This window comes from Strongylocentrotus purpuratus, unplaced genomic scaffold, assembly GCF_000002235.5.
Source record: "Strongylocentrotus purpuratus isolate Spur 01 unplaced genomic scaffold, Spur_5.0 spur5_scaffold_21, whole genome shotgun sequence".
Lineage (NCBI taxonomy): Eukaryota > Metazoa > Echinodermata > Echinoidea > Camarodonta > Strongylocentrotidae > Strongylocentrotus > Strongylocentrotus purpuratus.
The window spans coordinates 19,313,654-19,340,140 of record NW_022145607.1 but is presented as its reverse complement, the minus strand read 5'-3'; the positions used below and the strand labels follow the sequence as shown (position 1 = coordinate 19,340,140).

Sequence of the window (26,487 nt, the reverse complement as noted above, 5' to 3'; positions counted from 1 at the left end):
AAAGGTAATACAAAGTTTTGGTATGGGGTCATGAATTTGGTTCAAAAGAACATATTGGAAGCATATACGATCCTACAATATTCAGTGATCGTTGTCGCGGTCGAAATCGACTCTGAAGTTATGAAATTGTAAATAATAAATATGTTATGTTGCATAGCTCCCTCTCAAGGTCAAGATATTAATTAAGCTATAAAACAATGTTTATTGACTAAAATTGACTGATTAGCTAGTATCGTTCTGAAATTATATACCACAACTACATACTCTGAGATTGTCATGGTCGCAGCTACCATTGTACGGCCGTAGGAGCTATTTGAAATTTAACAAAATTTACCGGGAGCACCGGTAAATCTTTATATTCTATTTTTCTCGAAAGCAGAAGTATTTTAGGGGCTAAAATGTTTGGTGTTTTTAATACATCCACAGGCGCATCTAAATATATTAAAATTGTAAAGAATCACTATCTACCCATTTTTCAAAATTTCCCAAAACTTTGTAATACCTTTAAGAAATGAAATGAAAAATAATAATAGTAATCATGATCATAAACTCATAACAAAGAATAAGAAAGAACATACATGTATAAACATATATACAAAGTATTTGATATCCTTGTAATGAACGATATGAAAATGTGAATATTCATATCCTTCCTAAGCTTTGTGTCTATCCACTGTATAATTTTTATGTGACATAGAAATTTGGAAAATAATGAAATGCATTTCTAAGGTGGAAAATGAGATGGGGAACTTTGTGTTAGTAGTACCAGACACGATTAGCATTTAATGCCATTTCATTAGTCTTGTTCAGACGGGGTTTTGCTAGTCGGTGTAAGTTAATCCCTGCAGCAGTAAATATCTCAATCATGTATATTTCACTTACACCAATAGTTGTCCACACGCTCTTACTCGGACCAACTTGCCACGATTAATTTTGGTCGGGGTAAAGGTAGGCGTAGCTAATACCATCATCGTTCAGACGGTCACTACTCCGACCTTTACACCTACCTTACCATATTTACCCCGAATAGCTCTTACACAACATTCACATTTGATTGTTATATTGATGTACTTTTTGTTTATATACTTTTTGTTTGGATACTAAAACTTCAAACTCAAACTCAAACTCATTTCAGCAATGCTAGCATTCAATTCATCAGTATATCTATATAACACAATAAATAAAGAATATGTATCTGTTATGGTCAGTAAAGAAGATTTATTATTCATTCGACATCATCTCCATACTGAAATACAATCAATAAATTTGTTAAACAGATTTAAACGAAAATTGAAGATTTTTTTTTATTAACAACTGAATAAATCTTCATCATGTTTTTTTATTTTTTATACTGCATTGTGTATTTTGTGTATGATTTGTATAGGTATTTGTTTGTGTGTCCCTATTCCTTTTGTTTTGTTATGTTATGATATTTATTGTTAAGTTAACTGGGTTAACTCGTTTTGTTATGGCCATCCTAATTCTTATTCTACCTTTTGGTTAAATTTATACTGTATTATACTGTATATATATATACATCTATATATCTATACTTATTTTAAAACCCGTATATGTACGTATATATTTCATGTATTTACCCATGTGGTTTTAATGTATTTTGGTGGAATTGAAATAAACGAATTGAATTGTAAAAATTGTAAAATTTATCATTAAGTTAACTGGGAATAAACAAATTATGTCAAACATATCCTGCAATGTAATTATAATAATAATAACAATATTCATAAAGCGCAACATATCCATCTCTAGAGATGCTCAAGGCGCATGTATTTCATTTTTACTTTAATTTGTTCGGTTGGCCATTTCGAGAAAAAAAAATTGTTTTTTATTGCCATCTTAATTCCTATTATGCCTTTTTGTTAAATTTGTACTGTATTATACTGTTTATATATATATATATATATATATATATATATATATATATATATAAATATATATATTTCAAAACTCGAATATGCATGTACCGGTATATTATTTCATGTGATTTTTAATGTATTTTGGTGGAAATGAAATAAACGTATTGAATTGTAAAAATTGTAAAGTTTATTATAAAGTAAACTGGGAATAAAAAATTATGTCAAACTTGTCCTGCAATGTAATGATAATAATATTAATAACAATATTTATAAAGTGCAACATATCCATCTCTCGAGAAGCTCAAGGCGTATGTATTTCATTTATACTTTAATTTGTTCGATTGGCCATCTCGAAAAAACCCAAATAGTTTGGTATTGCCATCCTAATTCTTTTTATACCTTTTTGTTAAATTTGTACTGTATTATACTGTATATATATATATATATATTTAAAATTTGTATATGTATGAATACATTTTGAATAAATATTTACCTATGTATTTTGAATGTACTTTGCTGCAATTCAACGAATTGATGCAATCGCGAATTTTCATCATTGAATCATTATAGAACCTTAACAGTACATTTAACCCTATTTCTACAGCACCCCAAGCCATGCAGCACGAATGTTCCATGGCCAATGTGTGTGCGTGGCTATACAATAACATGCTGTAGAAATAGGGTTAATGCCCCCCCCCCCCTCTCTCTCTCTCTCTCTCTGTCAGAAATACACTTGTTGCACTTTCGGGATTGAAATGAAAAAGCCCTTCTGAATCCAATTCGAATGTAAATAATATGATAAATACAAGTAATTATGCATTGGTGAATATCATGAATGTGTTCATTTGCAATGAATATATATTTATTGACTACTGAGAGCACATAATCTGTAGCCGAGCCCTTCAAGAGCCTGGTGCAGGCGCGTACGCAGGGGGGGGGGGGGGGTTGAACCCCTCTTTGGTATATTTTATGTGTGTATTTTGGAGGAATCCCCCCCCCCCCCTCCTTTGGATTTTTTTTTTAATAAAAAAATTAATAAAATTGTACCAATAGCTGACGTAAAAAAGTTGACCTTACCCCCCCCCCCCAACGGAGCAAAATGTCAAGTTTTCAAATTTCGAGACCAAAAGAAATAAAAATAAGTGTCCTCTTACCCCCCCCCCCCCCCCCCCCCCCGCTTATTCAGCGGCTGGCTGAGTCGTTGCGAAATTTTCGGCCCGATTTAAAAATGTAAACCCCCCTCCCCCCTTGAAAAATCCAGCGTACGCGCCTGGCCTGGTGGATATGAGTGCTTTACCAGAAATCAACAAATTATAGACATTTTCATTCCGACCCTCTCGTCCTAGTGGCGTATCTACAGGGGGCACGTTCCCTCCTAATCGAATGTCGAAACATAGAAAAAAATACCCCTCCCCATCAAAAGAGGGGATGCGAGAGGAAAATAGACAAAGAGAGAGAGAGAGAGAGAGAGAGAGAGAAAGAGAGGGAGAAAAAGAAAGGAAAGTGAGAATGTAACGTTAGAAAGAAAGCAGTACAAAATTCTACTCCACCCCCTCTCGATTGCCTAGTTCCTTCACAATTCATTTATCAAGTAATACCGATGCCGTCCCCCTCCTTGACATTCGCGCGTCATCAAGTGCCTGGCACACGCAACTACAATGCCAACTCTAAAGTATCATGGGCTGAAATCCTGGGGTAGAGGGAAAAGTCCCTCATACTATTCGATAAAAAAAAATTTTTGGGGGCGGCACATCAATAACTCCCATGATTTCTGGTCGTTCGTTCTGCTAAATATAAATCATTCAAACCAAACATGATTGTCCTATTAAACTTTAAAAAAATAATTTAACAAAATGTTTGGCCCGTCAAAGAGGAGGGGGTACAACGGTCTCACCTTTATTCTTGTTCTTTGAGTAAAAGACTCGCATGATAAAATTGTTATTGTTGTTTTTTGGTGTTATCGACGTCCTTTGTGAGAATTTTTTACTGATGACCCCCTTTTTACGCTAGCCAGGAAAACAAAATGTGCCCCCCTCACGTTTAAAAAGAGATTTTTGTCCATGTAAATTGTGTTTTAAAATCGTTGATGATTATCTTGTCCTGCTCTAGATTGTAAACCTCAGACACACCTTCAAACCAACTTCAGACCGTTTGACCCTTCGCCATTTAGGCTATAATTGTAACTTTAAAGCTTATCTGCCATAGTTTACAGGAGGGATTAGACCGCCCCACAAGGTCACTGGACAGGTGGTTATCTCATCAACTCAGCTCTCAGTTAACATAAGAAAAAGAGGATCATGGGGGACCAATGGTCACTGATTAGGCATTGTTTGTTGTATAGAGGGCGCAAGTAGCTACAAGCAGTGCAGTGGGCCTTTAAATTTAGTAAGTGTTGATCTCGGTGTGATTGGAGTATAGGGTAAGAAAACATATGCGCGTCCATTGAACGATTACGTAATATGCACCTAGGCGATACAAGAGCTCGGGTGGCGGGAAAGTTTGAATAGCTCAATAGCTGAGGCAGGTGAAAGTATGTGATTGTATGTGGTGGTACAGGAATGGCGTGATACAAAAGGGAATGTTGTTCAGCCACGACCATGCACAAGGACAACATCTTTGTAGAGTTTCCACTGCGGGAAGATACGTCTAGGAACGTGTCACATACGAATCCATTGCTAAATATACGACTAGTTTTCACCTTTCTTAGAAATGTAAATCTACCAATAAGAGGAAAAAATGACAGGTATTTCAAGAAGGACGGAGGTGTGTTTCGTCTACAGAACGTTTGGGCACTACAGTAAGCAGGCGATACAGAAATTCATCGTGCAGCGGAGAAACAAGATTCGAATAAGAGGGACCTGTAAGTCAAATTTTATATGTTATATGTTTTGAAAGAACTAAATTGAGTTAGCAGGAAATGGGGTTTATGTACATGAACGATGAAGGCCTAGGGTTAGGGTTAGTGTAAGGGTAAGGGTTAGGGTTAGCCCGTTATGGTTAGGTTTAGTGTTACTTAAAAAGCTTAAGTCTTGAAATTAAGCTTCATTGGTGAAGTTTTTGGTACCGTACGAGCTTTTGGTCAATTTTAGTGGTGGGGTATTCTAAAGTTGTTCCAAGAAGAAAGTAATCGACCTACAACTGTAAAATAATGAACGTAAACTGAATATTGTACTTTATTTTGAAATTATAATCGACAACAGACCGTCTGTTTGGATCTAGCCATAACGGGAATTAACTCTGTATAAAAGATATTCATTAACATCCTCCTGACTGCAATCAAACGAGATAATCTAATCCGAAAATGTGAGACAGTCAAACAATCTTGAAAATCATGTTCGATTTGGCCTGAGTAATGAGAATGGTCTGCTTTTTACATGCTAGACACCCTTCCATGGCTGTCGTCATTTTACATTTGTATTATATGGCAATAGTTATGTCAGAGTGACACCTGTCCGAGCTATTGCATCAATTGCCGTTATACAATGGATATGATGTTGCATACAAATTGTAATTCAAAGCCACCGATGCTAAACGGCTGTCATATTTTAGCCTATATAAATATGCACACATCGCCAGTCTGGCCCATGACATATGATATTGTATTAAGTTTTCTGTTGTACGATTTTGTCAATTTGTAATAATTTTTTTGTTCGTCTAGTCTGACAAATTATGCTTGCAAAACGCTCCTCCAAAAAGTCTTATCACTATAACTTTATGAACATAAGGGAAATAGTACCCAAATATTATGAGGAAATCCAAAAAGTAATAACTCTTTACATATTATATTAGTCATCTTTATCATTTTTATCAGAAGAAAATCAAAGAAACAAATGGAAAATACAAATTTCCTCTGCCGGCAGAAGAGAAATTTTTCTCCTCACCCACTGGCGTACTGATGGGGAAGGGGGGCAGTTGACCCCCCCCCCCCCAAATAAAATTAAAACGTGGTTTATTTCAAATTCGATACCAGTGATTTACAAATTTTGCTGAAATGACATGATTGTCTGGGTTTTTTCTCTCATTTGTGCCCATTTTGCCAGAGGCGGCACTCCCGGTGGGGGGCACTGTGCCACCCACTTTTTTAGGTACCCGCAAAAAGCCCCTTTTTACATAGGACAAGTACCTCTTTTCTTTTCTAATAACTGTCCTTTTCATCTCTGGTGAGTACGTCTTTTCAGGTGCGAGAAATTCCGCTTTTCACCTCTGATATTTTTGCCCCTTTTTACTTTGACTCGTGCCCCTTTTTTCTTTTTACTAAGTGTAACTTTCCCTTCTTAATAAGGACCCCCTTCACAATAAGAACCCCTTCACAATAAAACCCACTTTCTCTTGAATGCTACTTTTATTTTGACACGTGCCCCTTTTCCTTTTTTATATGAGCCCCTCCACCTTTTCAAACTGCAAAATTTTAGGTGCAAGACGTGCCATTGTCACCCCTGAATGCTCTGATAATTGCCCTTTTTACTTTTCTATAACTGTCCTTTTCCCTTTTAACATGCACCCCTAATTTAAATTATTCCTAGAGCTCGCTCTCTACGCTCACTCGTATTTATAGATATTATAATTGTGTTACTTATAAAAGAACTTTTCAGTCTTTCTTCATGAAATTGTACTTAATACTCATCAGGAAATGTTTTCGTCTTTATAAGATGTAATTTTTTTGGACTGGGACCTCACAAATCTTGTTGTTGGTCTCGTTGGACTGCTAAGGATTTTAAATAGTTGAATCGAGGCATGTGAAAGGGATATACTTTGATATAAAGACAGAAGCATTCCGTTGTTTTTTTTTAATTTTCAGAATGAGTCTGGCTTGCAGCTATATAGGCGATTGCAGTTGATGTTACATCCCAAAATGAAAGACATCTAGGAGACCAGACATCAAAGTGAGAACACATGCAGGCACGGAATGATGGACGCCTTTTTATGATGGACCACTCTACTCTTGATGACTTTTTACAGTGCTACGGGCCATTCAAATGTTGTGCAACAAGGTAGGAACAGTTTTTGCTCTTAAATGCCTTTGGGTAAATCTCAATTCCTTGTGACTTGAGATTTCAAAGTGAAGTTTATGACTAGTGTTTAAAAAACAAAACACGATGTAGATGAGCAACACAAAGTCAAACAATTATTGATAATTAAACATACACATTCAGCTTGATATACAGTTCACAATAATTGTTTAGTGCGAAAGCTCAAATTATAGTAGACATAAATGGGAAAGGACATGTGTCTCCCCCCCCCCCCCCGCTTTTTATGAGGACCGCTATTCATAAGGACCGCTTTTCATAAGTTGAGAAAAGGGTCATTATTCTAACCCTCAGCACATGAATGAAGCAGTAGAGAGGGGGTTTTATACAATATTCAATCTTGTCGTAAATATGCAATATTGCACGAAGTTAGATTTTCAAGATTTTAAGCCAAATAAGATACGATTTTGTGACCGTAAGGCATTTTGCGAACGGTGGTCTCCCCTGTCTTTTTGAAAGTATGTTTTTCTTTTTAGCTTTGATAATTATATAGAGACATCCCCATAAACTAGCTAATATAGTTCCCCGCTCCAGTGATTACAAAAAAACAACTCACAATTAATCCTATCGTAATTTGTCCCCCTTGTGGGAAATCTTGCCCCCCCCCCCCTTAACTGAGAGTCAAACTTATGACAATTTACTTTGTTAACAAGACGCTATATTTTACCCCCAAAACACCTCCCCCCCCCCCCCCGAAATAAATACAAATGTCCGACATAATATGAATGTCCGAATCTTCATCATGAAATTATAGGCGTAGGCGGCGGGGTTAAGATTAATAATATGGTTTTAAAACAACTATAAAAAACAATCTATTCCTGTTCTCAATGTGTATGATGAATTGACAGGTGGTCTAGTGGTATGTTGATTATGATGTGTTTGTTTTGTAATTATCTATCTTGGTTCAGTTCACTGGCGTACTGATAAGGGGGGGGGGGGAGTTAACCTCCCAAATAAAATTCAAATGTGGTTTATTTCTAATTCGATACCAGTGATTTACAAATGTTGCTGAAATGACAGGATTTTCCCGGGTTTTTCACTTACTGTTGCCCGTCATACCAGTGGCGGAATTTCCAGTGGGGGGGGCTGTGCCCCCGACTTTTCCCCTTTTTACATAGGACCAGTGCCCCTTTTCTTTTTTGATAACTGTCCTTTACCTCTCTTTTAATCTCTGGTGAATGCATGCAAATGTTAATCGGGCCATAAACTGGCTTAGGCTGTTGGGTGCATCCCCCGAACACGGAGAAGAAATTTCCAGGGCCAAAAGACCCACACTGGCTAGAAAACAGACGCGGAAGGGGCAGTACCCTTAAAAATATCACTCGAATTTTATTTATTAAAATAACCAAATAACAGATCGAATCTCTCTCGGGGTTACTCCAGAACGGAGGCTGCCTAAGGAATGTGGCTGCCTAGATCGGGCCACACTATTGCTTAGCCTGAGCGCGTATAATAGATTTCCATTGCCAGAAGACCCCCACTGGCTAGAAAACAGACGTGAAAGGGGCAGTACCCTTGAAAATATCACTCGAATTTTATTAATTAAAATCACTAATTAACAAAACGAATCTCAATCGGGGCCATCCAGAATGGAGGTTCCCTAGGGAATTTGGCTGCCTAGCTCGGGCCACAACCTGGCTCAGTCTGTGTGTGTGTGGGGGGGGGGGATCTCCCGAGCACGGATAAGATATTTCCAGGGCCAGAAGACCCGCACTGATTAGTTAACAGACGCGGAAGGGGCAGTTCTCCTAAAAAGTTCACTCGAATTTTATTAATTAATATAATAAGGAATGTGGCTGCCTAGATCAGGCCACAATCTGGCTTAGCCTGAGCACGTATAATAGATTTCCATTGCCAGAAGACCCGCACTGGCTAGATAACAGACGCGAAAGGGGCAGTACCCTTAAAAATATCACTCGAATTTTATTTATTTAAATAACCAAATAACAAAACGAATCTCACTCGGGATCCCTCCAGAACGGGAGCCTCCCTAAGGAATGTGGCTGCATAGATCGGCCCACAACCTGGCTCAGGCTGTGGGGGGCACCCCCCTGCCCCCGAGCACGGAGAAGAGATTTCCAGGGCAAAAAGACCCGCGGTGGCAAAATAACAGACGCGAAAGGGGCAGTGCCTTTAAGAAGTTCACTCGAATCTTATTAATTAAAATAATTAAAGAAAAAAAAAACGAATCTCACTCGGGGTCCCTCCAGAACGGAGGCTCCCTAAGGTATTTGGCTGCCTAGATCGGGCAACAACCTGGCTCAGGCTGTGGGGCATCCCACGAGCATGGAGCAAAAAATTGCAGGGCCAGAAGACCCGCACTGGCTAGATAGCAGACGCGGATGTGACAGTTACCCGAAAAAGTTCACTTCGAATTTGTTTTATTAAAATAAGTAAATAAAAAACGAGTTTCACTCGGAGTCCCTCCAGAACAGAGGCTCCCTTAAAAATGTGGCTGCCTAGATCGGGCCACAACCTGGCTCAGGCTGTGGGGCATCCCACGAGCAAAGAGCAAAAAATTGCAGGGCCAGAAGACCCGCACTGGCTAGATAACAGACGCAGCAGGAGCAGTACCCCTTAAATCCTTTAAAGTAAACTAGAATTTTTATAAATTAAAATAATTAAATTAAGAAGACGAATCTCGACCGGGGTCCCTCTAGAACGTAGGTTCCCTAAGGAATTTGGATGCCTCGCTCGGTCCACAACCTGGCTTAGGCTGTGGGGGCACCCTCCCCCATCCCTGCCCCCGAGCATGGAGTAGAGATTTCCAGGGGCAGAAGACCTGCACTAGCTAGATTACAGACGCAAAAGGGGCAGTACCCATAAAGAGGTCACTGCGAATTGTATTAATTTAATCAAAAAACGAATCTCTCTCGGGGTCACTCCAGAACGGAGGCTGCCTAAGGAATGTGGCTGACTAGATCGGGCCACAATCTTGCTTAGCCTGAGCACGTATAATAGATTTCCATTGCAAGAAGACCCGCACTGGCTAGATATCAGACGCGAAAGGGGCAGTACCCTTAAAAATATCACTCGAATTAAAATCACTAATTAACAAAACGAATCTCACTCGGGGTCCCTCCGGAACGGAGGCTTCCTAAGGAATTTGGCTGCCTAGCTCGGGCAACAACCTGGCTCACGCTGTGTGTGTGTGTGGGGGGGGGGGCCATTTCCCGAGCACAGAGAAGAGATTTCCATTGCAAGAAGACCCGCACTGGCTAGATAACAGACGCGGAAGGGGCAGTAACCCTTAAAAAGTTCACTCGAATTTTATTAATTAAAATAATTAAATAAATACAAAAAAGAATCTCATTCGGGGTCCCTCGAGAACGGAGGCTCCCTAAGGAATGTGGCTGCATAGATCGGGCCACAACCTGGCTCAGGCTGTGGGGGGCACCCCCCTGCCCCAGAGCAAGGAGAAGAGATTTCCATTGCAAGAAGACCCGCACTGGCTAGATAACAGACACGGAAGGGGCAGTAACCCTTAAAAAGTTCACTCGAATTTTATTCATAAAAATAATAAAAAAAATAAAAAAAACGATTCTCACTCGGGGTCCCTCCAGAACGGAGGCTCCCTAAGGAATCTGGCTTCCTAGCCTGGGCGACAACCTGGCATATTATGTGGGGGGGCACCCCCTGCCCCCCAGCACGGAGAAGAAATTTCCAGGGCCAGAAGACCCGCACTGGCTAGATAACAGGCGCAAAAGGGTCAGTACCATTGAGAAGTTCACTCGAATTTTATTAATTAAAATAATTAAATAAATACAAAAAAGAATCTCATTCGGGGTCCCTCGAGAACGGAGGCTCCCTAAGGAATCTGGCTTCTAAGCCCGGGCGACAACCTGGCATATTATGTGGGGGGCACCCCCTGCCCCCCAGCACGGAGAAGAAATTTCCAGGGCCAGAAGACTCGCACTGGCTAGTAAACGGACGCAGAAAGAGCAGTACCCCTTAAAAGTTAACTCGAATTTTATTAATTAAAAAAATTAAATAACAAAACGAATTTCTCTCGGGTCCCTCTAGAACAAAGGCTCACTAAAGAATGTAGCTGCCTAGATCGGACCTGAAACTGGCTTAGGCTGTGGGGGGCATCCCCTTAAATGTTCACTCGAATTTTATTAATCAAAATAATTAAATAACAAAACGAATCTCTCTCTGGTCCCTCCAGAACGGAGACTCCATAAAGAATGTGGTTGCCTAGATCGGGCTACAACCTGGCTTTGGCTGTGGGGCCATCTCCTGAGCACGGAGAAAAAAGTTCAGGGCTAGAAGACCCCCACTGGCTAGATTACAGACGCGGAAGGGGCAATGCTCCTAAAAAGTTCACTCCGAATTTATTTTATTAAAATAAGTATATAAAAAACGAATCTCACTCGGAGTTCCTCCAGAACGGAGGCTCCCTAAGGTATTTGGCTAGTCTGCAAGCACAAACCCTGGTCAGTCGTAAAAGTGAGTCTGCACTATAAGACTACCATAGGCCATGTACTGTAGCTGCTCCTGACACAACCAGTAGGTAGCTAGGCTAGACTTCTCTCAAGGCACAATGATTTTTTTTAATAAATGTCAAATTAGGGTCTGGGCGTGCAGACTAGTATTTGGCTGCCTAGATCGGGCAACAAACTGGCATAGGCTGGGTGCATCCCCCGAGCACAGAGAAAAAATTCTAGGGCCAGAAGACTCGAACTGGCTAGTAAACGGATGCAGAAAGAGCAGTACCCCTGAAAAGTGAATTAAATAACAAAACTAATTTCTTTCGGGTCCCTCCAGAACGAAGGCTCACTAAAGAATGTGGTGCCTAGAACGGACCTGAAACTGGATTAGGCTGTGGGGGGCACCCCGTAAAAAGTTCACGCGAATTTTATTAATTAAAATAATTCAATAACAAAACGAATCTCTCTCTGGTCGCTCCATAACGGAGGCTCCATAAAGAATGTGGCTGCCTAAATCGGGCCACAACCTGGCTTAGACTGTGGGGGCACTCCCCTCCCCCCCCCCCCCCCACCCCGAGCACGGAGTAGAGATTTCCAGGGCCAGAAGACCCGCACTGGCTAGATAACAGACGCGGAAGTGACAGTAAGCCTAAAAAGTTCACTTCGAATTTATTTTATTAAAATAATTAAAAAACAAAACGAATCTCACTCGGGGTCCCTCCAGAACGGAGGCTCCATAAAGAATGTGGCTGCCTAAATCGGGCCACAACCAGTCTTAGACTGTGGGGGCACTCCCCCCCCCCCCCACCCCCGAGCACGGAGGAGAGATTTCCAGGGCCAGAAGACCCGCACTGGTTAGATAACAGACGCGAAAGGGGCAGTACCCTTAAGAAGTTCACTCGAATTTTATTAATTAAAATAATTAAAGAAAAAAACGAATCTCACTCGGGGTCCCTCCAGAACGGAGGCTCCCTAAGGAATGTGGCTGCAGAGATTGGGCAACAACCTGGCTTAGGCTGTGGGGGGGGCATCCCCTGAGCACGGAGAAGAGATTTCCAGGGCCAGAAGACCCGCACTGGCTAGATAACAAACGCGAAAGGGGCAGTACCCTTAAAATTTAAAATAATTAAAGAAAAAAAAAAGAATCTCACTCGTAGTAGTAGAGGTCCCTCCAGAACGGCGGCTCCCTAAGGTATTTGGCTGCCTAGATCGGGCAAAAACCTGGCTCAGGCTGTGGGGGCATCCCCCGAGCATGGAGCAAAAAATTGCAGGGCCAGAAGACCCGCACTGGCTAGATAACAGACGCAGCAGGAGCAGTACCCCTTAAAAGTAAACTAGAATTTTTATAAATTAAAATAATTAAATTAAAAAAATGAATCTCACCCGGGGTCCCTCCAGAACGTAGGCTTCCTAAGGAATATGGATGCCTCGCTCGGTCCACAACCTGGGTTAGGCTGTGGGGGCACCCCCCCCCCCCCCCTGCCCCCGAGCATGGAGTAGAGATTTCCAGGGACAGAAGACCAACACTGGCTAGATTACAGACGCGAAAGGGGCAGTACCCATAAAAAAGTTCACTTCGAATTGTATTAATTTAATAAAAAAATGAATCTCTCTCGGGGTCACTCCAGAACGGAGGCTGCCCAAGAAATGTGGCTGCCTAGATCGGGCCACAATCTTGCTTAGCCTAAGCACGTATAATAGATTTCCATTGCAAGAAGACCCGCACTGGCTAGATAACAGACGCGAAAGGGGCAGTACCCTTAAAAATATCATTCGAATTTTATTAATTAAAATCACCAATTAACAAAACGAATCTCACTCGGGGTCACTCCAGAACGGAGGCTGCCTAAGGAATGTGGCTGCGTAGATCAGGCCACAATCTGGCTTAGCCTGAGCATGGAGAAGATATTTCCATTGCCAGAAGACACGCACTAGCTAAATAACAGACGCGGAAGGGGCAGTACCCTTAAAATATCACTCGAATTGTATTTATTAAAATAACCAAATAACAGATCGAATCTCTCTCGGGGCCCTCCAGAATGGAGGCTCCCTAAGGAATGTGGCTGCCTAGATCGGGCCACAACCTGGCTCAGGCTGTGGGGGGCACCCCCTGCCCCCGAGCACGGAGAAAGATTTCCAGGGACAGAAGACCAGCACTGGCTAGATAACAGACGCGGAAGGGGCAGTAACCCTTTAAAATTTCACTCGAATTTTATTAATAAAAATAATTAAAAAAAAAACGATTCTCACCCGGGGTCCCTCCAGAACGGAGGCTCCCTAAGGAATCTGGCTTCCTAGCTCGGGCGACAACCTGGCATAGGATGTGGGGGGGGGGCACCCCCTGCCCCCTAGCACGGAGAAGAAATTTCCAGGGACAGAAGACCCGCACTGGCAAAATAACAGACGCGAAAGGGGCAGTGCCTTTGTGAAGTTCACTTGAATTTTATTAATTAAAATAATTAAAGAAAAAAAAAAAATCTCACTCGGGGTCCCTCCAGAACGGAGGCTCCCTAAGGTATTTGGCTGCCTAGATCGGGCAACAACCTGGCTCAGGCTGTGGGGGCATCCCCCGAGCATGGAGCGAAAAATTGCAGGGCCAGAAGACCCGCACTGGCTAGATAACAGACGCAGCAGGAGCAGTACCCCTTAAAAGTAAACTAGAATTTTTATAAATTAAAATAATTAAATTAAAAAAACGAATCTCACCCGGGGTCCCTCCAGAACGTAGGCTTCCTAAGGAATTTGGCTGCCTCGCTCGGTCCACAACCTGGCTCAGGCTGTCGGGGGCACCCCCCTGCCCCCCGAGCACGGAGAAGAGATTTCCAGGGACAGAAGACCAGCACTGGCTAGATAACAGACGCGGAAGGGGCAGTAACCCTTAAAAAGTTCACTCGAATTTTATTAATAAAAATAATTTAAAAAAAAACGATTCTCACCCGGGGTCCCTCCAGAACGGAGGCTCCCTATTAAAGGAATCTGGCTTCCTAGCTCGGGCGACAACCTGGCATAGGATGTGGGAGGGGGGCACCCCTGCCCCCTAGCACGGAGAAGAAATTTCCAGGGCCAGAAGACCCGCACTGGCAAAATAACAGACGCGAAAGGGGCAGTGCCTTTAAGAAGTTCACTCGAATTTTATTAATCAAAATAATTAAATAAATTAAAAAAAGAATCTCATTCAGGGTCCCTCGAGAACGGAGGCTCCAAAAGGAATTTGGGGGCATCTCCCGAGTACGGAGAAGAGATTTCAATTGCCAGAAGACCCGCACTGGCTAGATAACAGACGCGAAAGGGGCAGTACCCTTAAAAAGTTCACTCGAATTGTATTAATTAAAATAATTATTTCAAAAACGAATCTCATTTGGGGTCCTTCCAGAACGGAGGCTCCCTAAGGAATGTGACTGCCTAGATCGGGCAACAAACTGGCTTAGTCTGTGGGGGCACCACCCGAGCACGGAGAAGACATCTCCAGGGCCAGAAGTCCCGCATTGGCTAGATAACCGCACTGGCTAGATAACAGACGCGGAAGGGGCAGTAACCCTTAAAAGTTCACTCGATTTTTATTAATTAGAATAATTTAAATAAAAAAACGAATCTCATTCTGGGTAGGTCCCTTCCAGAGCGGAGGCTCTCTAATGAATTTTGCTGCCTATTGTTTGTACGTCTTTTCGTATAAAAAAAACCCCTTCCTTTTCTTGTATCTGTTACTTTTCACCTCTGATAAGTACCTCTTTTATGAGTTCTACACGTGACCCTATTCCTTTCTAATAAAAAGTACCATGTTTCCTTCGGATAAGTGCCCCTTTTCCTTTTTTATATTAACCTCTCTCCCTTTCCGAAATGCCCCTCTTAAGATCTGATAAATGCCCCTATAATATCTGATAGATTCCCTTTTCCTTCAACAGATTCCCTATTTCCATTCTTACAAGTGCTTTTTTCATTTCTGTTGAGTGTCCCTTTTCAGGTGCCAGAAGGGCCATTTTCACCTCTGCTAATAATCCTTTTTACTTTGACACGAGCAGCTTTCCTTTTTTTAATAACTGTCTTTTCCCTTTTGATAAGTGCCTACTTTTCCTTTCTTCATAGCATGCACCCCTTATTCAGGGCGACTTAGAGCCCCTTTTTCTTTAGTTTTCCTTAGAGCTTGCTCGCTGCGCTCGTTCACATTTATAGATGTTATAATTAAGTTACTTATAAAAGGACTTTCAAGTCTTTCTTCATTAGATTGGGCTTAATATTCAATTGCTTTATTAAGCAGTATCTTGTACAACGTAAAAAACATTGAATTCATCCCTGGTAGTGTAATCACAATCGTGATGATGTAGGACTATAAACCAATGTCTAAAAATGTGGTATGTTTTTTTTTATGTTTCCCTTTGTAGGTGCCCCTTTTTGGTTTATGCCCCCTCCCTTATTTTAGAAGACGCTCCACTGCCCTGCATTATGCTATTTGGTGGTGATGCGGATTTTGGTCTGACTCTGACCCCCAAAGTTTTTGCTCATTACGCCACTGTGTTTCATGACAACTCACGTCAGCTTTACTCTTCGTTTGTTTTGTTACCTTTATCGTATTTTATTTTGTATTTTTACTATAAGCTATTTTCTACAAAATCCTTATTGTCGTATAAACAATTACTAGTTTCTGAAATAGCAAACTAATTCCTTAAATAACTATGATAATGGGCCTGCTTGGTCTACTTAATGTCTCAGTGGCGTAGCCTGGATAAGATCAGTCGGGAGCAGGATGGTGGGGTAAGATTTCTCACAAGGAGGACAAATTACGGTAGGATTATATGTGTTTGTGTTTTACCAAAGAGATACAAGCTGATATCTCTTTGGTTTTCCTTCTTTTTTTCGTCACCACAGGAGCGGGAGATGTCTCTATACAATCACCAAAGATAAAGAGGTAAAAAATAACTACTTTAAAAAGAGACAAATATTCAGGGCCATATTCGCCCCCAACATCTACGCCATAGCAGTTGGATCGTCCTCAATCCAATATCTCTCTTTGTTATAAGCATTTTGTTTATTGCTCATTTCGTGATATGAATAGCGACCCTCATTTCGTGTTATGAATAGCAACCCTATTCTCGTATTATGAATAGCGGTCCTCATCTCGTATTTTGAATAGCGACCCTCTACTCCTATTATGAATAGCGACCCTCATTTCGTATTATAAAAAGCGACCCTCTTCTCGTTTTATGAATAGAAACCCTTATTTCGTATTATGAATAGCGGTCCTTACAAGTAATGACCGTCAATGTGAATTATGAATAGCGACCCTCATCTCACATTATGAATAGCGACCAGACCTTGCTCTACCCGACCCATAGAATTCAGTGTTTCTGTTTCTTAATTCCGAGAGTTATGGAACTCCAGAGAATTTTGATTTTTAAAAAATAAAGACATTCAATAAAAATGGACAAATTATAAACAAATATTAGATACTTCACAACATTCATTACATTTATGAAGATAATATTGAATTTCATACAGGTTTGTTACGGAATGACATAGAAGGGTATTATTTTGTTCACTGTGTTTTCTTTTCTTTTCCTCTCCCGGCTGTCGCCCAAGACTCCGGTATCGACACAGCCCTCTCAAGAGCTCCTTAGTCACAAATGGGAGTGGGTGATATCCAAAGACGACCACTCTAGCAGCCAAGTGGTCAGGTCAGCATTGGACTGGATGGACCGCTGCTGCAGGGAGGACTCAGCATCCCCGCCAGTCACGACGGGACAAGTTTCGACGTCGGCGTCGATCGTCGAAATACAAGCCATTATATCATCGGGGAGAGGGGCGGCCGACTTCGGTTCACGAATATCAAGGACGACGACGCCAGCACCCAAGCAGTCAGATCAGCGGTTGAGCTGGACTAGGAGGTGGCGGTGGACTGGACGGACCACTGCAGGGAAGACTCAGCATCACCGCCAATCACGACGGGACAAGTTCCGACGTCGGCGTCGTTCGTCAAAATACAAGCCAGTAGGCTACATCATCGGGGAAAGGGGTGGCCGGCTTCGGTTCACGAATATCGAGGACGACGACGCCAGCACCCAAGCGGTCAGGTCAGCGGTTGAGCTGGACTAGGAGGTGGCGTCAGGTCGACGCGGTCGATCGTCGATATGCAAGCCAGTATCCGGGCCAGTATATCATCGGGGAGAGTGGCGGCCGACTTCGATATGCGAGTATCGTGGTTAGAAATCTCGCCGATGCGGAGTCGGGCGGCGATAGATCGTGGTGGCTTTTCCTGTAATGGTGGACCCTTGTTATTGTCTAAGATTTTACTCATTCAAATTTATGCAGTCCAGATAATTCTATCAGGCTTCCCGACAAGGAAAGATTCTGTCTCCTGTTCGTATATGGATACGCCGCTGGTTATCAGGGAAAGTCCAAGGTATATGGTCACTAAATAAATTTTGTTGTCCCATACGATACTAAGTATTGGTGTTCTGAACCACATTGACCCAACGTGTATAATTTTCCTACATTATGGCCCCATGGCCCGAATTCACGAAGGAGGTTTGTCGACACACCTAGGTTTATGTGCGTCATAAGGACTCGTTTCGACGCGTTTTTACAAAACAAAGATTTAAAACGCGTCATAATGACGCACATAAACCTAGGTTTGTCGACATACCTCCTTTGTGAATTTGAGCCATTAGGTCTGATCTAAGCTCTAATTAGCTATTAATAAAATAGTCAGATATAAACACAATAGCAACTACAATGTACTTTCGAAAAATCAACCTAAGGGGTAATTATAATAACCTAGTGTGTCACCTATTAAATGTGTGAACTTGGCAATGAAGTATTTCAAATCCGAATACTGGTATGATTTCTATGGGAAAAACAAAAGCTTTGTCTGAACCAGAAGAGACTTAATACAGTCATCAGATATAGGTAAATCTTTATGTTTGTTAATGGGACAACAATATGCTTGGACTTGCCCACTATTGATTGACTTATATTCTAGGATAACCATCCAACAGACGGACAAACTTTTAAAAAGTCAAAAATTATACCGGTATTCTGTAATCTGTTTTTTCAACATGCCATTAGTCATCATTAATAATGACAAATTAAACTTTCAGATGATTGAAATTCACAATCAAATAATGCTTAGCACAACGTTGAAAGTGGTAATATGTGTAATGTTTTGTTGTTTAATGTTTTTCAAGCAATGTCAATGGTCATTTGACTTTGACTGTAAGTGTTATATTTATCTGTATACGTTCGAATTTTCAGTGTTGTATGATAACTGCACAGTTTAAATAATGGTAAAGAATCTCAGGTCTCTCGCCCCATATAGAGCCAGGGTTTGCTTTTATCTAGCATGACTGTTGTAGAAAGAGGCCTATATTCTTCAAAATAAGTTTTTGGCTGGCAAGAACGTTTTAATGACTCCTTTAGTATTTTTTCATCCAACTTCTACTTTTCTAACCGGTCCTATAAAAAAATATTTTCAATAGAAGTGGAAAATAAATTCGATTCAAGCCTAACAAGGTCGAGTAAAGTCAGACAACTAATAAGAAACTAACGCACCTTTTAGAGACATGAACATTGATGGACAAAATGAAAATCAGTTGACAAATTGGCAACTGATGCAGTCGTCTGTTCGTGACTTCGTTCCCTCACTATATAGCTTTTTCATAAATTTACCTTTTTTTTCTTTTATCATGCTCATAATTGATGATATAAATTGCCACTGTCTCCCATAAACATGAGCCTTGACTGTTTTATTGACAGTAACACATTTTTGTATACTACTATCAGGTAAATGTTTTCTCTGTTAAATACGTACATTTCTAAAAAGAAGTCATGTAAAAACTATGTAAATGAAATAGGAGGTCATTTCGAAGGGGATACAACTTAATATTGACAATAACGATCTAAACATGCAAGGGAACGGCATCACAAAGTCATAACTAAGTTGCAAATTTTCCGTGAAACTGTCTTAATGAGAAAGTTGAATTCTAATCATGCGATTGCATTGTGAAAGAAACGGCGTGTGGGATCAATCAGAAAAAGTTGATCATCTAGCATATAAGTATTGGTGTGTACTGCAAGGTTTTGGAATTATCAAAATCATAAAAAATTTGGCCCAGTCTTGGTAAAAGTAACAAGCACTGTGCACAGAAAGATTTTTCAATGGGACTACACAAACAAGTGGCATGAAAAACGAGGCCCACATTTTTTAAACTGTTACAAAGCCATGTCAGTTTTAGAATATAAAAGGTATTTGAAAAGCATGCTTTTCAGGGAACATTTTTATCTCTGATGTTCTTCCACACTTGCATGATAACAATGAAAACGCTAACAAATTATTTTCACCTCTCCCCAGAACTCAACCTTCTCTTTAAGTAGAAATTTACCGACATCCATGTCAATGGGACGTTGGTAAACTTTATGTTTTTATGAAACGTTACCCATCCATATGTAATTTGTTCTAATTATCAGTTGTTAGTAAATTTTCTTTGTGTAGCTCCTTTAAGTTTTACGATTAGAATAACTATTTCTTGTAGGTTGATGCACTGAAGCATGCATACATGGCATAGGCTTAAAGGGATCGTTTAACAATGTAAAATCTGAGATTCATGGCCCTACGTGTTATCAATGTCTGTGACATGGTGTAAAATTGAAGCCCTAAAAAAAAGTTGCGCTTCAAAATGATCATGAAGTGCCTCAAAAAAAGAAAAAAATATATGAAAACCATTAGGAAACGCAAAATTCGATTGCGATTTCCAATCATAAATATCTTGATAATCAGACAGGCGATCGGCTTGTGAATTCACGGGGTTCCTGAATGACCTAAAGGTTTATAATTATCATTGTAGCATGAGCTATTAAAATCCAGGATTTTGTTTCAGAATCTGAGACAAAGTTACCCAATCTCTTTAAAAGTGAGATTGATTGCACTTTCAAATCAGTAGATGGACTATTCACTTGAAAATCTAATGAGATTCGAGATTTAAAAAAATATTTTGCAACTATTTCTATCCTTCCCTCTTCGTGGAAGTAAATGCACAACTGTAAAAAAAGGTTCAACCCAAAATTCAAGGAGTAGAGAAAAACAACAATTTTCAGCATTGATTGCAAATATGACGCCGTCCGATTTCTAAAATAATTTGGGCGATGAATAATGTAATTTGTTTAATGTTTTGAAATATTTTTGCAATACAGCATGAACATATAAGTATGTGTATATTTATGTGCATCGCTCTACAAAATTGCTATATGTTTAAATAAGAGTATAACATACATGGTATTATGAATCTTAGCGAACTCATTCATTTTACCTTTGTCACTTTTGTGGATGATAATATGTTTATAAGTCAGGTCCTATACTTGTGAAAAATGATTCTATCCACTATTTTTGTGTCTATGGATTTTAGTCTAGTCAAAATAAGGAATTTAGGCATACCCAAAACTAATTGCAAAAGAATTTATTTTACAGCAACCCACTTTAAAATAATCCTAACAACATAGGGAAATTGGGACAATTTAGGAAATTCTAAGTAGTGGAAAGTAGTCAAACTTGCATGATATGCAAATTAGCTATTATAATTTTTAGAAAATTCACAGCTCGCTGTAAATTTGATGGTATTCATATGTATATTCTGCAAACATTAACGGCAATTAGATTCTTGAATGTGTCCACCTTGTTCAATGACCTTGAAAACCTTGCTTCAATCGGACACTTAGGTCAAATTTCAAGGACAAGTGAAACCTTTATTCATTGATGACCGACATTTATTTGCATATTATTCAAAGTCATTCAAAAAAAAATTCGTCATATTTATCAATATTATTAACATGTGAAATATGTGAATTAATTGTTAGGTACTGAATCAGATATAAAAAATTATGAAAACAAATAAATTTCTTTTCCTGGCGAATGATAATTTACATAACAGGACAATCATATCTATATTATTATGAAAATGTCATTGTGTTTACTGACATTGAAAAAAAAAATCAGTTTAAGCACTAAAATCCCTTAAGTATGATACTCGGGTGGAAGTTTATGGGGAAACTATGGATATTCTAATATGACAATAGCTATATGCATATTATGCAAAATTAAATACTAAAGTCTTTCCTAACTTCTTAGATCTACCGAAGGTTTTAGTGAGTTTAGCGGAATATTTTGAAGTGCACTTCAGTGCAATAAATTCTTTTGCAATTAGTTTACTCCCTAAGATTCATTTTTTTTGACTGGGCTATTTCTATTAAATGACATTGTTTTTTTCCTTTTTTTGGCTACTTGTCTTTATTTTGTTGTTCTTGTTACTTAAAATGTAGCTACCCTCCTTTCCCCCTCTGTTCTCCCCCCTTTTTTTTAACCAACTTCCCCCACTCCATTTATCATTCTCTTGCACCACTTGTTTGCCAATTTGTACCCCACTCTCTCTCTCTCTCTCTCTCTTTCTCCCAAATTTTCATTTATAATCTCTATATTGTTCTTTGTACATTTAGCACCCCCCTTAAAGATAATACAAAGTTTGGGGAAATATTGAAAATTGGGTGGGTATAGTGATTCTATACCATTTTTGATATATTTGGATGCCCCTATTTGGATGCCCCTATGATGTATAAGCACCAGAAAAATTATCCCCTAAAATACTTCTGCGTTTGAGAAAAATTGAATATAAAAAATTACCGGTGCTCCCGGTAAATTTTGATAAATTTCAAATGGCTCCTACAATGGTAGATGCGACCATGAACATCTCGGAATATGTAGTTGTGATATATAATATCCAAACGGTAATAGCTAATCGGTCAATTTTAGTCAAACATCGTTTCATAGCTTAATTAATATCTTGACCTTGAGAGGGAGCTATACAACATCAAGAGTTTATTATTTCAACCGCTTCCAATTAATGTTCATTTGAACCAAATTAATGACCCCATAAAAAAACTTTGTATTACCTTTAAACTCTTGTTAATCATTATATTGTTCGTTATTCATTTAGCAACCCATTCCCCTCATTCTCTCTATCTTACCCCCCCCCCCCCCCCCCCCCCTCCACTCCACTCCATTCAGCATCCTCTTGCATCCTTTCTCGCGTATCTCTCTAGTTTCTTCATTTTTCTTTTTATCTCATTCATTATTAAACCTCCCCTACTCCCTACTCCCTTCCCCCTCTCCCGTTTTTTTAAATTATACATTTAGCATTTCATCACCCCCCCCCCCAATTTCTCTCGATCATTTTTTAAACCTCCCCACTCCGTTTTTTGTCATCTGTTCGCATCCCTTACTTTTTTTTTCTCTCTCTCTCTCTCGTGCATTCTACATTTCGTCCCCTATTTTTCTCTCATTCCTCCTTTCGCAAATCTCCCCCAATCAACTCGTCATCTTTTTGCACCCATTTTCTATCTTTTCGTTATCACGCATTTAGCATTTACCCCCCCCCCCTTCTCTCGTTCATTCTCTCTCTCTCTCTCTCTCTCTCTCGTGCATTGTACATTTCGTCCCCTATTTTTCTCTCATTCCTCCTTTCGCAAACCTCCCCCAATCAACTCGTCATCTTTTTGCACCCATTTTCTCTCTTTTCGTTATCACGCATTTAGCATTTACCCCCCCCCCCCCTCCTTCTCTCGTTCATTCGTTAACGCCCCCCCCCCCCCCACCCCCCCATGGCCATTTGTCATTTCTCCATTTCTCCTCTTTCCTCTTACGCCTCTTTGGTCATGTCATCTAACCACCCCCTCCCCTCCACTCTCTCTGTTCACTGACACTTTAGGCATAAGATGAACTACATAAGATTTTAAAAAGTATGATAAGATTTTATTTTTAAAAAATGCAAAAACCTTGCAGAATGACTTCTTCACAACATAAACCAAAAGATATTAACACTAAAAACTTTGCAGAACTTTATTCTCTTTAGTCTTTTTTTTTTTAAGTGCCAGAACAACCGACCTCTTTGGTCAATGAGGGAGGTCCCTGGGCCTTGCAAAAATGAATTGCTGATCGGTCTGAGCTGTGGTCTTCTTGCTAAAATTACACAACTTGTGACATCACTACCGAAAGACCTATTTTTGATCATGAACAGAGAGGGGCACATGATACCATCAAACATGACATGTCCCCTCCCTAATGGAAGTGTTTGAATTGCGATTTTAATGAAGCTTTGTCTAGCCTAGAGTAAACAAGACGGCACAATGATTTTGCCGGCGATGGTGTCACTAATGAAGACAATATGGCTTTTTTTTGCCTCAGCGACAGATTCAACTATTTGTAATTCTTCTAAATACTTTTTTTTTGCAATTTTAAGCAAGTTGTATCATATATGTAACTTGATACATGTCATATTTATCTCTATCCTTCTCTCTTAATCCATTGATCTCTGTTGCGGTCACTGTGTCCCTCCTCATACTACATCTCTCTCTCTCTCTCTCACTCATTACCCCAACCCCCTCTTTTTGTTGTTACCTATACCCCCCCCCCCCCCCCTCCCCCATGCTCTTTCTCTATATGTCTCAATCCATTTTTGCAATCTCTCTATTCATCCTCGTACTACACTACTCCCTCCTCTTATTACCCTCATCCCCCTCTCATTACCTCATCCCCATTTTCTCTCTATCTCTCTCTCTCTCTATCCATTCTACATGTGTATCTGTTGATCCATTGATTGCAATCTCTCTATACCACTCCTCATTGTCACTCGCTTTATCTGTCTTCCTTTCATACCCTTTGAACATACATCATGACTGATTTCTAATATTACAATGTTCCAAGTAATCAGATTTTTCATTCTACCAAGAGCTTTTTTGTTTTTTTGTTTTCACTTCAAAGCAGTCAATCGGAAGAGTAGTATCAACTATTCTGCTTATTTAATACACTTTATTTCTCTGTACAAATACAATTATGTTTTTTTTTATGAATTTCCAATGAACATTGTGTTTTGGTTAAAATTTGAAATTAAACCAAATAAAACAAAAAATTGTGCTACCGGGTTTTCTTTTGTTGTTGTTCTCAATTAAACATTCGTCATCATAAAGAAAAATGAATGTTTGTGTTTGCGTAACCTTCATTTCACCTCACAACTCTGAAAGATAAGGAAGAAGCATCGGAACAATAATACATTTATGTGAATAGGGTAGGCTCTCAACATAGGCCAGTCCCTGAGCAATTGTTACTTCATATTCCCCAATTGTTATAATGCTTTATCGATCATTACAATACATGTACGAAGAGGTAGAGCGCAATGTCATATTTTGTGGATAGCATGGGATATTTCTTTAGATAATCACTGACAGGACTTTCATGACTCCAAGCGTCTTCTTGATGCTGGAGGTCCCGGGTTCGAAACCAACTTAATGCACTTGTGCCCTTTGGTAAGGCATTAATCCTCATTACCAAGTCCTTTGGAAAGGGCTTAAATCCTCCAGGTCCCCTGGTTGCTTTCTTAGCATTCAGGTAAAACAATTATCGATCATTATCGATCATCCTGTTTCTTTACACAAAGTATGGTCAAGCCGAAAGGATGAAAACCACGGAAGGAACTTTTTGAAAAGAATGTAAAAGAAAAAAGGGACAACCAAATTGAATATGATCTGTTGAGTACCCTCTCATGTCATCATGAAGAGGCCGATACACTCACAGCTTTCCATGCAAGCAAGATTTGAGATAGCAATATCCTTGAAAGGTCAAGTGATACAAATGTTGTCATCATGGTTTGGTTCCGTATGAGGTCAACAGGGATAAAGGATAATGGGTCAGACAATAACGAAATGTAAAAACTTGTGTAACAGAAGCACTGATTGGTCTCTATGCCCAGACTGGGAGTGACTTAATTAGCATCGTTTTCTAGAGGAGTACAATCCAGCTCAAAGAACCACTGGGGTATGGACAAAACGGATGGACATTTCCCAGCTACGACCAACATTAATATGATCTGCTGAGCTCCCTCTCATATCTTCACGATGAGGCCAATACTCTCATAGCGTTTCAGGCAACAACTATTGCCCTAATTTTTGTAAGGTCAAGTGAAAGAGAGGTCTTTATCCTGGTTTGGTTCCTTGGGAGGTCAACAAGGATACCGGTAAACATCCTTAAGGACAATGGCTCATATTCACAAAGGAGGTTTGTCGACGCACCTAGGTTTATGTGCGTCATATGACACGTTCCGATGCGTTTCAGACCAAGGTTTGTCTGAACCTTGGTCTAAAACGTATCAAAACGCGTCATATGACGCACATAAACCTAGGTTTGTCTACAGACCTCCTTTGTGAATTCAGGCCAGTGGGTCTGGCAAAAACAGGAGATACGTTGACGTCTCAGATGTAACTGCCCTTCTAGAAAAGAATTGACTAATGTAACGGATGCACAGGATGGTTTTCATGGCTTCGACTCGCATGGTGAATCCCTTTAGGTCAAGCCAAATGAATTGAGAACAATCGGATGGATAAATAAAAGGGACAATCAACTAGAAGTAGATCTGCAGAGTTCTTTCTGATAACATTACAACAGAATCAGAGACTCTCATAGCAGCATATCATGCCAAGAAGATTGCAGATGACATTATCTTTGTAAAGTCCACAGCATGGAAACCACAGCGACACACATTGAAGTGCTCTAATCAGCAGTGATCACTATCACTAACAAGCATGGAAGTAGATATACCCGCTATCATACCATTCGCCTTGGTTGTGGATGAATAAGCACATTTGTTGAGGTGAGAAGTGCTGTCTCGCAAAATTGAAGCAAATACTGGTAAAGTATCCTCTCTTCCCTCGTTTACAAAGACATGATGGGTAATCAGATGAAATGAGCACACTAAGCTACGTTGCCTAGGTAGAAGAGGGCCGATCAGAAAGACCAAACTAGTGGGGCTAGAGACTATGGCTGGAAATCAACTGACCACTGCCTCGATCCAGAGTGGTACACAGCCAGAGATGCAGTCCCAGAGTCACTCAGAAGTTCACCTATCACAGAGGACTGTGACAGCATCCAGGTTGAAAAGGGATCAGATGATGCTTGGAGTGAAGAAAGTCATGACAGCGATGCCAGAATCAATGATGAAGAAGACTCGTAATATTGCATGCTATCTGCGAATTATGACATTGCGCTTTACTTTCTTGATATTTGCACTGAGATAATCGATTAAGCATTTTTTTTTCACATTAGAGAATAAACCTTTAAGCACACAA

The 26,487-nt window shown here is 40.0% G+C and overlaps 1 protein-coding gene across 1 annotated transcript; it reads left to right on the top strand.

Annotated features, from left to right (window-relative positions):
* Window positions 1-6,680: 6,680 nt before the first annotated feature.
* LOC115928329 lies at window positions 6,681-17,896 on the top strand. Its single transcript, XM_030995475.1, has 3 exons — window positions 6,681-6,868; window positions 16,198-16,237; window positions 16,909-17,896. The coding sequence occupies exons 1-3, from the start codon at window positions 6,771-6,773 to the stop codon at window positions 17,419-17,421; spliced, it is 651 nt and encodes a 216-aa protein (XP_030851335.1). The 5' UTR covers window positions 6,681-6,770; the 3' UTR covers window positions 17,422-17,896.
* Window positions 17,897-26,487: the final 8,591 nt, after the last annotated feature.

Coding starts and splice junctions, on each gene's coding strand:
- LOC115928329 (XM_030995475.1), top strand. CDS start 6,771: ATGCAGGCACGGAATGATGGACGCCTTTTTATGATGGACCACTCTACT. Junction 6,869..16,197: donor TTCAAATGTTGTGCAACAAG/GTAGGAACAGTT, acceptor TCGTCACCACAG/GAGCGGGAGATGTCTCTATA. Junction 16,238..16,908: donor CAATCACCAAAGATAAAGAG/GTAAAAAATAAC, acceptor CTGTCGCCCAAG/ACTCCGGTATCGACACAGCC.